This window comes from Bidens hawaiensis, unplaced genomic scaffold, assembly GCF_021521415.1.
Source record: "Bidens hawaiensis isolate Kalapana, Puna unplaced genomic scaffold, B.hawaiensis_p1.1 tig00027541_1, whole genome shotgun sequence".
Lineage (NCBI taxonomy): Eukaryota > Viridiplantae > Streptophyta > Magnoliopsida > Asterales > Asteraceae > Bidens > Bidens hawaiensis.
In genome coordinates, this window is record NW_027494459.1 from 163,982 (window position 1) to 177,666 (window position 13,685).

Here is a 13,685-nt window from a genome sequence, read left to right on the forward strand (position 1 = left end):
ACCCACCGTCAGTCACTACCACCCACCATCCACCATCCCCCACCGTTCGCCACCACCACCACCCACTATCGGCCACCAACACCGTCAACTACCACCACCCATCGTTCATCGCCAACCACAATTTTCTGCCACTAATCATCCACCACCACCCACCTCCACAGTTCGTACAACCATCAATTATTTTAGCAGTGTACACACGTTGAATTACTTCTATCTAATGTGATATGTATGATAGGCAACTAATTTTCAGATTATGCAGACATTATCCAGTTTGTAAAATAAGCAGTATTATATTTTCAGATTGCAGACATTCAAACCACATCTTCAGTTGCATACATGAAATTAAATGAAATCAGATTACATACCATTTTTATTTTAAAAACAAACAGCACCTAAGCTTCAAAAAATGTGTCCATGAAAATACATATCAATACAGTTTAATTTAAAAGAAACAACTAAAATTCTTTAAAAGCAACATATTTAAACTAATTCTTTTAACAACTTTTACCAAAACAAATATTAATACATATTTAAAAGCAACAACTTTTACCAAAATAGATTAAGCAACCTATTTAAAGTAATTCTTTTAACAACCCCGATAGATTAAATATCAAAGTACATTTAACAAAAATACTTAACGCACCTTCGTTGGTTAACATAATATTGATGGGTCTCATGAATTTACCGTCTTTACATAGTTAAAACAAAAGAGGGGCTTTTATTTGCTACTTTTTTTAGAACGAAGATTTTTTTGTGTTATTTACGCCACGTACTCTCCAAATTAGAGAGTCTCGTCGCCCCACGCTGGTCAGACCATTGTGTCTTCATTTGGCCCATGCTAACTATCAAAATTTGGTTTGGGCGTTCCCCCGAAAAACCATACCGTCGACTAGAGGTGGGCAAATAAACCGGTTAACCGTACCGACCCGAAAATCAAACCGAAACTGAACCGATTTGAAACTGATTATGTAGAAACCGGTTTGTAATTTTCTCCACCAAAACCGGTTTCAAACCGGTTAACCGAGCCGAAACCGGGCAAACACCGGTCAAAACCCAAACCGTTTACAATCAAAACCCGAACCGAAACCGATTGTAACATGGTAAGAAACCGTTTTCAACCCGAACCAAAACCGATTATAAACCGTTTTTGACTTTTACTGACCAAACCGAACCGGTTTTGAGTTTTAAACCGGTTTGTGCACCTCTACCGCTCGCTGCCACTTGACAGTTGTTGTGCCACCACAAGAGCAGAACTATTTGGCGTAACACACGGCGGGACGAAAACCCAGTTATTACCTACGTTAACAAAACTTCATGACATTAATTTTTTTTTTAAATTATGTTAAGTATAATAAAGAAAAAAAGTATATATCTAATTATTTAAACAACAAGTGTCTACCAGCATCTAATATTTTTATATTTATAGAAAGAAATTTGTATTTGTATTTGTGGTGGGATAACAAAAGAAATCTCAAACCTTATCACACACACACACACACACACACACACACACACACACACGGGATATTATCATTCCACTAGAGGCATAAAATCAGCCACACACACACACTCCCTTGCTTTCATCCAATTCTCTACAAACCACACACACACACACATACACACACACACACAGACTCTGCAAATTATATCCAATCAACCCACCAAGAACACACAAACCCCCAATTATTCAAAGGTAAAAACTTTATCTTTAATTAGTACCAAATTAATATTATTATTATTATTATTATCTTAGTTTTGAATTCTGGGTATTTCATTCTTTAGGTTGTTAATTAGTTAACCCATTTGTATGGTGAAGTGGGTGTGAAGAAACTGTTGTTAAAATTATTGCACACCAGGTGTTTGATGAAATGCCTCAGTGAGTGTAATTCATAAGTTATGGCTTCTTTTGCTTCTTTAGTAAGTTTGGGTCAGTCGGAAGGTACCCGGTTATCGATTAGACGGGTTTATATCCCGAGTAGTGGTTCGTGTGGTTTTCATAGTCTTTTGGTTGGGAAAAGATGGCGGTATGTTTCGGTTTGTAAATATTCGGTGGCGACTAATTTTATAGCGGATCAAGGGACTAGTAATAGTTCGGTGTCGCTTAATGCTGTTGGTAAAAGTGGTAATGAGGATGATTCTGATTTGTTGCTTAAGCCGTCGCCGGCTAGACGGCCTGTTTTGAAGCCACCGGAGAGTAAGGTGGAACCGTCGAAGGTGGGTGAGCAAGAAGAGAGGAAGAAGGTTATTGAGTCGTTGGATGACGTGTTGGAGAAAGCTGAGAAGTTGGAAGCGAAGAAGAATACGGTAATCCCAAATAAACAACCGTCGTCGTCGTCAACAAACACGAATAATGGTAGTCGGGCTAATTCAGCGGTTAGTGGGAAAGCTAAAACGCTTAAAAGCGTGTGGCGAAAAGGGAACCCGATTGCAACTGTGGAAAAGGTTGTGAAAGAAGGTGCAAAGATTGAGAATGTCCCAAATGAGAAGTCAAAGTTGGAGGTGACCGAGAATGTGGAAAGTAAACCGGTTGGTCAACTAAGGCCACCTCAGCCACCGCAAAGAGTTCAACCGCAACTACAATCGAAACCGTCTGCAACTCCACCTGTAAAGAGACCACCGATCTTGAAAGATTTGGGGGCTGCACCGAAGCCTGTGGTTACTGATGATACTGATTCTGGTACAAAACCAAAGGAGAAAACCGGGCCGATCTTGATTGACAAATTTGCATCCAAAAGACCAGCGGTTGACCCGTTGGTAGCTCAGGCGGTTTTAGCGCCACCTAAGCCAGGAAAGGCACCGGCTCCCGGGAAATTTAAGGATGATTTCAGAAAGAAAACTGGTGCGGCGGCTCGTAGGCCAAAAGTCAAAGATGATGATGAAATTCATGATGATGAGACATCAGAGTTAAATGTTGCGATCCCGGGTGCGAAAAAGGGTAGAAAGTGGAGTAAAGCGAGTAGGAAAGCGGTTAGAATGCGATTAGCCCGTGAGGCTGAGCCTGTTAAGGTTGAACTAATGGAAGTTGACGAAGAGGGTATGCTAATTGATGAGTTGGCATATAATTTGGCAACTAGTGAAGGTGAGATTCTTGGTCTTCTTTATGCAAAGGGTATTAAGCCTGATGGGGTGCAAAAGTTGGATAAAGAAATGGTGAAGATGGTTTGTAGGGAGTATGATGTGGAAGTTATTGATGTCGGTCCCGCTAAAATAGAGGAAATGGCGAAAAAGAAAGAAGTTTTAGATGAAGATGATCTTGATAATTTACAAGATCGTCCCCCTGTTCTTACTATTATGGGTCATGTTGATCATGGAAAAGTAAGCATTTTTATTGAAAAAATAGTGGTTAAAGTTTGTTAAAGATTAGTTTTGCTAATAATGTTTTTTGGTATTTGTATTTTACAGACAACACTTTTGGATTATATTAGGAAAAGCAAGGTAGGCATTCTTTATGATTAAAAGTTGTTTCTTGATGTAGTTTAAAGTTAGTTTTTTTTTTACTAGATAATGATAATGAAAAAAACATGACATTTGACAGGTAGCAGCTTCTGAAGCTGGTGGGATCACGCAAGGAATTGGGGCGTATAAGGTTGAAGTGCCGATTGATGGTACAATGCGACCGTGTGTTTTTCTTGACACTCCTGGACATGAGGTAATTCTATTAGATTCTTATGGATTTATGTCAAAGGCCAAAACATGAATTTTTTGATACGGGTCAGGTGGGCTGAACCATGGACTTTTTTGTGTCCAGTTTATTAATTGGTAAGATTAACAAACTGGACGTGTAGTGAACCGTTTGGCTGGGAGTTCGTTATGTAAAAGAATATGAACACAAGTTTTTTGTTCATTTAGGTAAATGAACAAACATGAGCACGTGTCCCGTTCGTCCATTCATGTTCCTGAACGTTCGTTCGCATTCGTTCATTTAAATTCGTCAACGTTCGTTTGTTTGCATTCATTTATGTTCATTACTTTATGGTTGTTTAAGTTTGTTCCTTAATATATTCATTTAATTTTTTTAGAGCCGTTACACTTTAGTACAGTTTTTATAACTTTTTAGGCCCAGTACATTGTTCTCCATGTTACTTAGCTGCTTTCGCTCGGTTATGTTTGCTCATCAATGCTCAGTTCTGCTCGTTCGTCCGTGTTCATGAATCGCTTGTTTATATTGTTAATGAACGAACATAAACGTATATGCTCAGTCTCTTAATGAACGACTACGAACAAGAAAACTTTGCTAGTCTAATTTTTTGTGTTCGATCGTTTGTTCGGTTAAACCACGAGCATGCTCTGTTAGTGCTTGTTCGATTCGTTTACAAGTCTACCAATTAGAGACTAAACAACAATATTTTGCAGGCTTTTGGTGCAATGAGAGCTCGTGGAGCTAGGGTTACAGATATTGCAATTATTGTAGTGGCTGCAGATGATGGGATATGTCCTCAAACGACTGAGGCCATAGCCCATGCCAGATCAGCTGGCGTGCCAATAATAGTTGCTATTAATAAGGTATAATAAATGTAATCAAATTCTCATTTCCAATTTTGGTTACATATTTTGCTAACTTTTACATATTATTGCTTTTTATATATTTGTAGATAGATAAAGAGGGAGCAGCAGATAGAGTAATGCAAGTTATGCAGGAGCTTTCTTCAAACGGTTGTCAACCGGAAGATTGGGGTGGTGATGTACCTATGGTTCAGGTATAGGACAAAATACCTTATTTTTCTTATAATATTAATATTCTTTACATCATTCATATCGGTGTCAAATAAACTTTTTGTTACAGATCAGTGCTCTTACTGGCTTGAATGTTGATGATTTGTTAGAAACCACCATGCTTGTTGCTGAGGTAAACTTATTTATCGTGCGTGTCTGCGTTGGGGAAGGGAGGGGTTGAGGTTGAAAATAGTAAACTTTAGTACATGTTGAAATGGGTCAAGTTGGGTGCATAGTTTGTCCAGAAATACATATTAAAGATTTAGTTGCTGTTGTTCAGTAAAGCGATCTAATCGTTTTGAATATATTATTGTATCAAGCATGAATGATTACAAAAATTAAGTTACTTATATGGTAATCTAGTGTTTTTTTTCCGAGTAAAATGATTAAGAAGGTTTTATGCATTAAAAATACACCTTGGGTTACTTTCAACCCATTTGGCCCGCTTCCTTCTAGCGGGCCGAATTTATATTCAAGGCAGATAATGAGATTTGACTCTTGAGCAATGTACAAACTTTAATTGCATTAGGTACAAATCAATAATGCAGTATGCTCAAGATTTAATAGCTGTTGTTTTAGTGAAGGGATTTAAATTTAACTTTATTTACTTCCATTTAAATATTACTTTGAGATTCTAATTTGGTGTTCTTTTTTTCTTATTAGCTGCAAGACTTGAAGGCTAATCCTGATAGAAACGCGAAGGGTACCGTAATTGAAGCGGGTCTTGATAAGGCAAAAGGACCCGTAGCTACTTTTATTGTGCAAAATGGCACACTTAAGAAAGGTGATGTGGTTGTCTGCGGTGAAGCCTTTGGAAAGGTTGGTAGATTAATACTTTTATGAATCTTGAATGTAAAACATTTGTACTTTAATTAGATTTGTCTAATTTGATGGTTTAAAAAGTTTCTTTTATTCGATATTTTCAGGTCCGAGCTTTATTTGATGATGCTGGAAAACGAGTTGATGAAGCTGGACCATCAATACCAGTGCAGGTATAACTCATCCAATATCTGTTTGACCCACTTCAACCTGAACACGTTTGACCTGTTGAAAAACGAACTGTTTTGATCCGAACCCCGCTCGATCTTTTAAAAGAACTGTTTTAGGTTGAATCCTTTTGACCCACTTGACATTGCAGGTGATCGGACTAAACAACATTCCAATTGCGGGTGATGAATTTGAGGTGGTTGACTCACTTGACATTGCACGAGAGAGAGCAGAGGAACGCGCGATATCATTACGAGATGAACGCATATTAGCCAAAGCTGGAGACGGTAGAATTACGCTCTCGTCCTTCGCGTCTGCTGTCACAACGGGCAAGAATTCTGGCTTAGATTTACACCAACTCAACATTATTATGAAAGTCGATCTTCAGGTAACACACAGTTGTCTTTTATACGTAATTATGCGTTAAACACCACATCTAAAACTATCTTAATCATGACTAGGGATCAATTGAAGCTGTGAAACAAGCCTTACAAAAGCTCCCACAAGATAATGTCACTTTGAAGTTTATTTTACAAGCAACTGGTGATGTCAGCACTAGTGATGTTGACTTGGCGGTTGCGAGTAAAGCTGTTATCTTTGGGTTTAATGTGAAAGCACCTGGTTCTGTTAAAACCTATGCTGATAATAAGGGCGTTGAAATACGGAGTTATAAAGTTATATATGATCTTCTAGATGATGTACGGGCTGCGATGGAGGGTCTACTAGACCCTGTTGAGGTTAGATTAATTTTGACCCTTTTGATTGTTTTGACTCGTTTAGATTAAAAGTTACCATTTTGACCAGTTTAGATTAAAATTTACCCTTTTGACCTGTTTACCCGTATAGGGTTATCATGGTTCTTTATATTATGGTGGGTTCATTTTGTAGTTTGAAATTAAAAAAATATCTGGACCCATCTCACATCAATAACCCGACCCCTGCCGCCTATAGGTAGTTTTAGACAAGTTTCTTTTGAAGTATATACCCGCATGCCAAGTATGGTTCGTAACAATCTATCTTCCGGGGCATATGATGATTCTTTCACCATTTGGGGCGTTAATTTACCTACTAAAATATCACCTGTTTCGACCCAAGATCCCAGCATTACAATTCCATTTTTGTCTAAATTTCGGAGTAAATGGACTTCTAAATGCGGTCAGGATCAAGTGCCAATCGGTTCTGCAGAAGTTCGGGCGGTGTTTAGTAGCGGAAGTGGGCGGATCGCTGGATGCATGGTGACTGAGGGAAAAGTAACAAAAGATTGTGGAGTTAGGGTTTTGAGGAAAGGAAAGCAGGTTTTTGTAGGCGTTCTTGATTCTTTGAGACGGATCAAGGAAGATGTGAAAGAGGTAAGCTAAGTTCAACATTTTCTTACATCCACGGGTCGGGTCACACGGGTTTGACCAGCGCGGACCGACCCACAAACATTTTATACTTGTCTTTTTGAGTTTTTTAAGTAAAACTTTACCTAACAGTAGCCAAGTTACCCAATTGTTTCACTGAAGTCAATATTTTTGTCCCTCTGAAGTCACTCAACTTTCATTAGGTGTCACAGTATTATTTAATTTTTATTATAAATGTAAACTTTTTTTTACAAACAAGTGTAGCAAATGAAACATATGTGAATCTCCATTACCAACTAGTGATAATTTCTTTTATTAAACTTGAAATAGAACACAATAGCGAATAAAAAAATCATTAAATAATAATTAAAGTCAAATTGAAAAAAAAAATAATCAACCAAGTTTCATATTAATTTTTTTCAACATTTAAAAAATAATAATAATAATTTACATGTCTTAAAAAAAGCAATTTGTGAGGTTTATAAGTGATTAATCTCTTTCTTTTGATGAACAGGTTAACGTGGGACTAGAATGTGGAATCGGTGTTGATGACTTTGATGAATGGGAGGAAGGTGATGCAATCGAAGCGTTTAATACTATCCAAAAAAGACGAACGCTTGAAGAAGCATCTAGTACAATGACAGCCGCGTTTAAAGAAGCTGGAATCGCGATATAATATTAAAAAGAAAACATAAAACACATATTCCACTGTTCATCCTATGATTATTTGTTGTGACAGAAGTCCCAATACAAGATTCTCAACAACCAAACATTAGTCATATGATCAACTTGTCTGCTATCATACTTGTATGCTACTACATTGTACATAGAAATAGAATCTGAGCTTGTAAAGAGGGACAAAACCGACATTTCACGTAGCCTAAAAGCTCGAGTTTGGAAGTTGTAACAGGGGAGAGGTTGTAGGGAACAAGATTTCTATATTTGTGGATCAAATGTTTTGATCTTCTTGTATTGTTCTTTTTTGTCACTTGGATGAATGTTAAAAACATTATTCTTTGCCGGTGAATACACATGTGGTTATCGTATATATTATTATGATCTGATTCGGTTTTACACTTCTTTGAGTATTACCATGTTGACCAACCGTGCCATCAGTCACATTACCACCAACAGCAGATTATTTTCATACCGCTTTTGTCAACTAGAACTCGTGTGCGATGGTTTTTTGTTATAAATAAACGGACGTTCACTCTAAGAAACGACCAACTATTATTTAGTATATGCGTAGTTAACAGGCTACTGATGTTTTAGTCTACATTCGCATATGGGTGATTTTTGTTGTGTTTTTATCGTAAAGACGTCAAAATGAAACATGAATCATGTGTATATAATTATCACATCGCGTATCACAAAAATGTACTCGTCTTTCTCATGTTAGAATGGAACACGAGTAAAAACTGATACGCAAACTTGCAGTCGTGTATCTCATGGCAATTTTCGTGTAATTGTTCTCATGTGATTGAGATACAACAAATTATGCTCAATTATAAGCCCAATTAGCTAAAAATAAACAAATAAATAAATTTAAAAAAAAATAAATAAATAACAAATTTGTGATTTTCTCTTAAATAATATTATTAAGATAATACAGCTTATCATAATCAACACATTAATTATTGATAAGAAAATTCTAAAGCAATGTATACATACATAGATTTGAGTTTTGACCAACTTCCCAACTTGTCTGACCGGATACTGATCATATCATTTGATTAGTTAGTTAATCTTCAACTCGGGTTCGTGTGCTAACTATAATTAGTTAGATTCTTACAGCTTCTTCCACCTGAAAACAACAGGTAAAATTTAATTTAATTTAATTTAATTTTTTCATCAGTTAAAAGCCAAAAAATGTTTATTATCAGCTAAGTGTACCAATGGGCTATTGATGATCCCCATTGACTGTAAACTGAACCGGTTTCTTTAGCCCGAATTCTCATATTAGTAACAAATATAAGAGATTCTGATAGCCGGTTTAGTAGATTAACTAGAGCAATCACTTCATGTCTTTGTAACTGCAGCTGTAATAAAATAAATGAATAAGCATAAAGATGTTTTGACTCAAATGGGCCGATTCAGGTTATGTTTTATAAAACTGCATAAATCATTGTATTCAAAAGATTATACTATTTTCGAAATATTATCATATTGGAATCATATTTCACAACATAATTATTAATAAAAAATGTAACTATTTTTATAAAAAGTGTTACGGGTTAATCTGGCCCATACCACCATAATCATATTAACCGGTAATGACACCACTGACATGTCATACGGGCTGTATGACAGGTGGAAATTGGTCATACGGGCCATGTGACATGAGAAAACTGGTCATAAGGGTGTACGTTTAGTAGCACATTATAATACTAACGTGTGGGTCCGGGTTTCCCTTGTCATCAACAGAGAAGAGAATTTGTAATGAAGTTCCAAGCCCAAGAACTTGAAGTTTTCCCCAAAGCCGACACTTTTCACACCCGACACAGTCCATAAGTGCACTGCCACATGCAAAAGTTTAAGTTTAAGTTAATAATAAGAAAAACCGCATCTTAAATATTAAGAAACATCAGCCCTAACCTGTACACACTTAACATTAAGAAACCCAAACACGACCCATTTATATAAATGTGCAAACGGGTTGGAGGGTAGTAAGTAGTAACCATGTTGTAAACGTGTTAATTGAGTTGGTGGTTATAGAAAAATGGGTTAAACGCGTTCATGGGCCTATTTAACTAAATGGGTCAACCTGAACACAACCTGTTTAATTAAACAGGTCAACCGAACACGGCCCGTTTTTTAAACTGGTTAAATATGCCAACCCAAAACCTGATTATTTTCGTGTCATGTTCAGGTCGTGTTGGAATTATCATCCCTAGGGCCCGTTCGTTTCACGGACTTTTTTTAAAGGATTTGGAATTGGAATTGGATTTGAATTGGAATGGAATGGAATGTTTGAGAATCCCTTTCATGTGTTTGGTTGGTTAATATGTATTGGAATTGGAATCTTCTTCATTCTCGGGTTTGTTTTTTTTTTTGAAGAACGAGGACAACGAAGGAAACGTTTTAGTTTTTTTTACATTTTTCGTTTTTGATTTATATTTTGAGTTATGATTTTTTCATTAATTTTTTTGAATTTTTTTTGGAGGGGTTTTTATTTTCCATAACAATCCTTTCAAATAGGTGGGATTTTGAAATCCCATGAAATGTGGGATTTGATGGGATTTAGTTTCCATTCCCATTCTTTCATTTAACGAAACGAACATATCAATTCATGGGATTTAAAATCCCATTCCTTAGAATTCCTTCCAAATCCTTGAAACGAACAGGACCCTAGTAGTACGGGTATTTTTTAGTACTTTCAAAACGGGCCGTACCTTTTCTAAAACTTTATAAACAATAACCAAAAAACTATATTATTACAATAATAAAGAGATTAAGAATGTTTTATCGACTAAAAGCATGATTTGGATGACTTTCGACCTGTTTAACGTGGTTATTATTTATCATTTGACCTGTTAGGGATAAAACATAAACCAAATAGACCCATTTATAACACATACAGTATTCAGAAATAAAAACCTGATGTTTCGAAACTGATTTTGAATTTGCTGCCTGAGCATGGGCCCACCTTGCCCTTGCCACAGTTCAGCCTCGTTAAACGGAAGAGCACATGCATCTTGCAGTTTAGAATCGTGAACGAGTTGTCGAATCAAGTATTGAGCTCTCAAATCCTCCACATGGTTACCTGAGTCATACTCAGCTTGATCCAAATAAGCAGCTGCCTGTAACATGTAACATGCATATTTCAAAAAAAAAAAAAAATACTTAAAACTTGTTCAAGTTATCATGTAAATAATTATCAAAGATCACTCACTTTTGTCACAGCTCTAAGAACAAATAAAAAAGCGAAGTAAAGATTTTCCACGCGATCAGAATGTTTCAAGACACGATTGCGCATCAATTCAAGATTTGTACCCCACTGTAGTTGCAGCCAATAAATGGTTAGTTATTATTACTTCATATAACATAATATTTTTCACAAATAGGATCATATAAGATAAACCTTATTGGTTGCCTCATCAAGAAGATAATCAGCAGCTATATGGCTTGAAATTGAAGTGTGTAAACCAGATATTAGTTTGTATAATACTTTCTTCTCGGGGCACGTTTCTCCATACGCATCTGCACAAAAAATAAATTCTTCATATACTTTTATGCAGTTTGCACTTTTATATCACCACAAAGTAAATATGCATGCATATATGATATATACATATATATGCTTACATCTTGGACAATATTCTGAGTATATAGCATCCCATATTCGTCTCGCTGATGGGCCTGTATACCCTGTATGACGTTCGGGATTCAGTTGCAGATTCACATATGTCATTTCACCTGCACATATTCAAAATGTCAATTAAAACAATGTCAATAGAACATGTACTGCACTATTACTATTACCATTATCAGTTTCATCTTCATGAGTCCATGGATTATCAACTTCAACCCAGCCTCTAAACGATTTGGCATCTAGTGTTCGGTCAACAGTAGCCTCAGGTTTTCCCTCTTGACAAACCGGGTCATCTTTTGGAAGAATATGCAGTGATGGCTTTTTAAACAGTTCTGGGAATTCATGCTCTGGACACTCGCATACACTGCAATCGCGCAGACGACACATGCTGTCATCGGGCCAGAATGGGCAATCACACCATAATTTCACCTGTCACATGCACAATTTGACACTTGAAATAATGATATTTAAGAAATGAACAAGATTTTAATCAATGTTTAGAGAAAATAAGACCTTGTAATATCTAAAGAAAGCGGTTTTAACGAGCTCTTGTAACAGCGGATGTAGAATTGCTGCATTGATATCATTAATGCTCTCGTAATCGCAACAGCATTCCTCAATTATGCCTGTATCACAAGTATCCTACTCAACAAAATAAAAAATAAAACAAGCCAAATTAGTAACGTTAACCGGATTAAATTATGTTGGGTTAGTCTCTATATATTCACATCTTGCACTTCTCATCTCTCATCGGTTATGTTCGGTTATGGAAGATTGCTTAACCATAACCATAACCATAACCATAACTAAAAGGTCAGTTAACCATAGGTTTTTCGGTTAATCGCCCAATTTTTTTTTTTATCATTTTTATCGTTTGTTCCGGCTATAAAACGATTCGGTTATGGTGTTCCAAGCTCAATTATGAAGTTTCGAAGCTAAAATTTTCCGGTTCCAAGCTTGGTTATGGCCTTCTAAGCTCGGTTATAGACAGTTTCAGCATGAATTTAAATGTTCGAATATAAAATCTGAGGTATAAAAGATGAAAATAGAGTCACAAAAGTTGGCAAAACACAAACATACAAGGTTTGGTTCTGTCGGGTATGGTCAGTTAATCATATTCACTTTACAAAGACACATTAACCAAATGGTCAGTTAATCATATTCACTTAACCATAACCGCTCAGTTTTGTCGGTTATTGTTAACCTTTTCGGTTTTCGGCCATGGATGGGTTTTTGCTCTCAGCCCTAGAGAGCATATATTATTATATACAAAAAAATAATAATAAAAAAAATTATTATAAAAAATAATAAACTCATGGCTGTTGCCCGTGGACGTAGGTCAGCTTAAACTGAACCTCTGCAATTTGATTATGCGTTTTGCTATAACCGAGATCCTAATATATTCTTCTTCTAATAATTTGTTTTGTAATCTAAACCCTAACTTCAAACAAATTGCAATGTGTTGTTACTACTTCTACATACCGAATCGAATCGAATCGTACCTTGGAACAAATGTAGGTATGATTAAGGAGTGAATAGTGGAAAGAGTGCCTCCATGGATTAAGATACACAGCAACTATAACTATCATCACAGATATCATTACAAATCCACACGGCTTCCGTTTATTATTATTATTATTATTATTATTATTATTATTGTTGTTGTTCTTCATTTTGAATAAACCTCCAGCATCAGCAATTACATAAACCTATAAAAATAATTAAAACCCTAACAACACAAAATCTGTGGAAAAAACCTAATAATTTCGACAACGATTAGCAAATGTATGTGTATGTGAAGAAATCATCCATGCAAATTGATCGTCCGTACGTACGTACGTGTGGATTGAATTACACTTTTGTATATTATATTCTTTGAAGGTTGATCGTCCGTACGTGTGGTCCGTTACAACGGATATTTTCGGTTACACGCTGGCTGCAATAATAATAATAATAATAATAATAATAATAATAATAATAATAATAATATGCAAATCGGTTTGGGTTAAAACCGGTTCGGTTTGGTCAACAAAAGTCAAAACCGGTTTATGATCGGTTTCGGTTCGAGTTGAAACCGGTTTCTTACTATGGTACGATCGGTTTCGGTTCGGATTTTGATCGGTTTCGGTTCGGGTTTTGACCGGTTTTTGCCGGTTTCGGTTTAATTACGAAAATTACAAATTGGTTCCGAACCTACAGTTTCAATCGGTTCCAAACCGGTTTCTACATAAATGGTTTCAAACCGGTTCGATTTCGGTTTAATTTTCGGGTCGGGTCGGTTAACTGGTTTATTTGCCCACCTCTACCTACGGGTGCAAACAAGCCAAGCT

At 36.3% G+C, this 13,685-nt stretch overlaps 2 protein-coding genes across 2 annotated transcripts; one reads left to right on the forward strand and one right to left on the reverse strand.

Moving 5' to 3' along the window:
* Positions 1-1,884: 1,884 nt before the first annotated feature.
* Positions 1,885-8,074, forward strand: LOC143575555 (translation initiation factor IF-2, chloroplastic-like). Its single transcript, XM_077059898.1, has 12 exons — positions 1,885-3,315; positions 3,403-3,435; positions 3,536-3,649; positions 4,354-4,503; positions 4,593-4,697; positions 4,784-4,846; positions 5,377-5,532; positions 5,640-5,705; positions 5,852-6,088; positions 6,162-6,437; positions 6,861-7,049; positions 7,558-8,074. The coding sequence occupies exons 1-12, from the start codon at positions 1,897-1,899 to the stop codon at positions 7,717-7,719; spliced, it is 2,970 nt and encodes a 989-aa protein (XP_076916013.1). The 5' UTR covers positions 1,885-1,896; the 3' UTR covers positions 7,720-8,074.
* Positions 8,075-8,831: 757 nt separating this feature from the next.
* Positions 8,832-12,944, reverse strand: LOC143575568 (endoplasmic reticulum oxidoreductin-1-like). The gene is made up of 10 exons (XM_077059906.1): positions 12,858-12,944; positions 11,869-11,997; positions 11,526-11,784; positions 11,349-11,459; positions 11,125-11,243; positions 10,936-11,040; positions 10,641-10,843; positions 9,436-9,559; positions 8,937-9,082; positions 8,832-8,847 (listed from the first exon to the last, which is right to left on the reverse strand). Exons 1-10 carry the CDS (start codon positions 12,942-12,944, stop codon positions 8,832-8,834), a joined length of 1,299 nt encoding a protein of 432 aa, XP_076916021.1.
* Between the last annotated feature and the right edge of the window lie 741 nt (positions 12,945-13,685).

What these genes read in the sequence shown, in the direction of transcription:
- LOC143575555 (XM_077059898.1), top strand. Translation starts at nt 1,897, where the DNA reads ATGGCTTCTTTTGCTTCTTTAGTAAGTTTGGGTCAGTCGGAAGGTACC. An exon ending in TTGACACTCCTGGACATGAG is followed by an intron (nt 3,650 to 4,353) that starts GTAATTCTATTA and finishes AATATTTTGCAG; the next exon opens with GCTTTTGGTGCAATGAGAGC. An exon ending in TCAAGGAAGATGTGAAAGAG is followed by an intron (nt 7,050 to 7,557) that starts GTAAGCTAAGTT and finishes TTTGATGAACAG; the next exon opens with GTTAACGTGGGACTAGAATG.
- LOC143575568 (XM_077059906.1), bottom strand. Translation starts at nt 12,944, where the DNA reads ATGATAGTTATAGTTGCTGTGTATCTTAATCCATGGAGGCACTCTTTC. An exon ending in CTCAGAATATTGTCCAAGAT is followed by an intron (nt 11,244 to 11,348) that starts GTAAGCATATAT and finishes TTTTTTGTGCAG; the next exon opens with ATGCGTATGGAGAAACGTGC. An exon ending in TTCTTAGAGCTGTGACAAAA is followed by an intron (nt 10,844 to 10,935) that starts GTGAGTGATCTT and finishes TACATGTTACAG; the next exon opens with GCAGCTGCTTATTTGGATCA.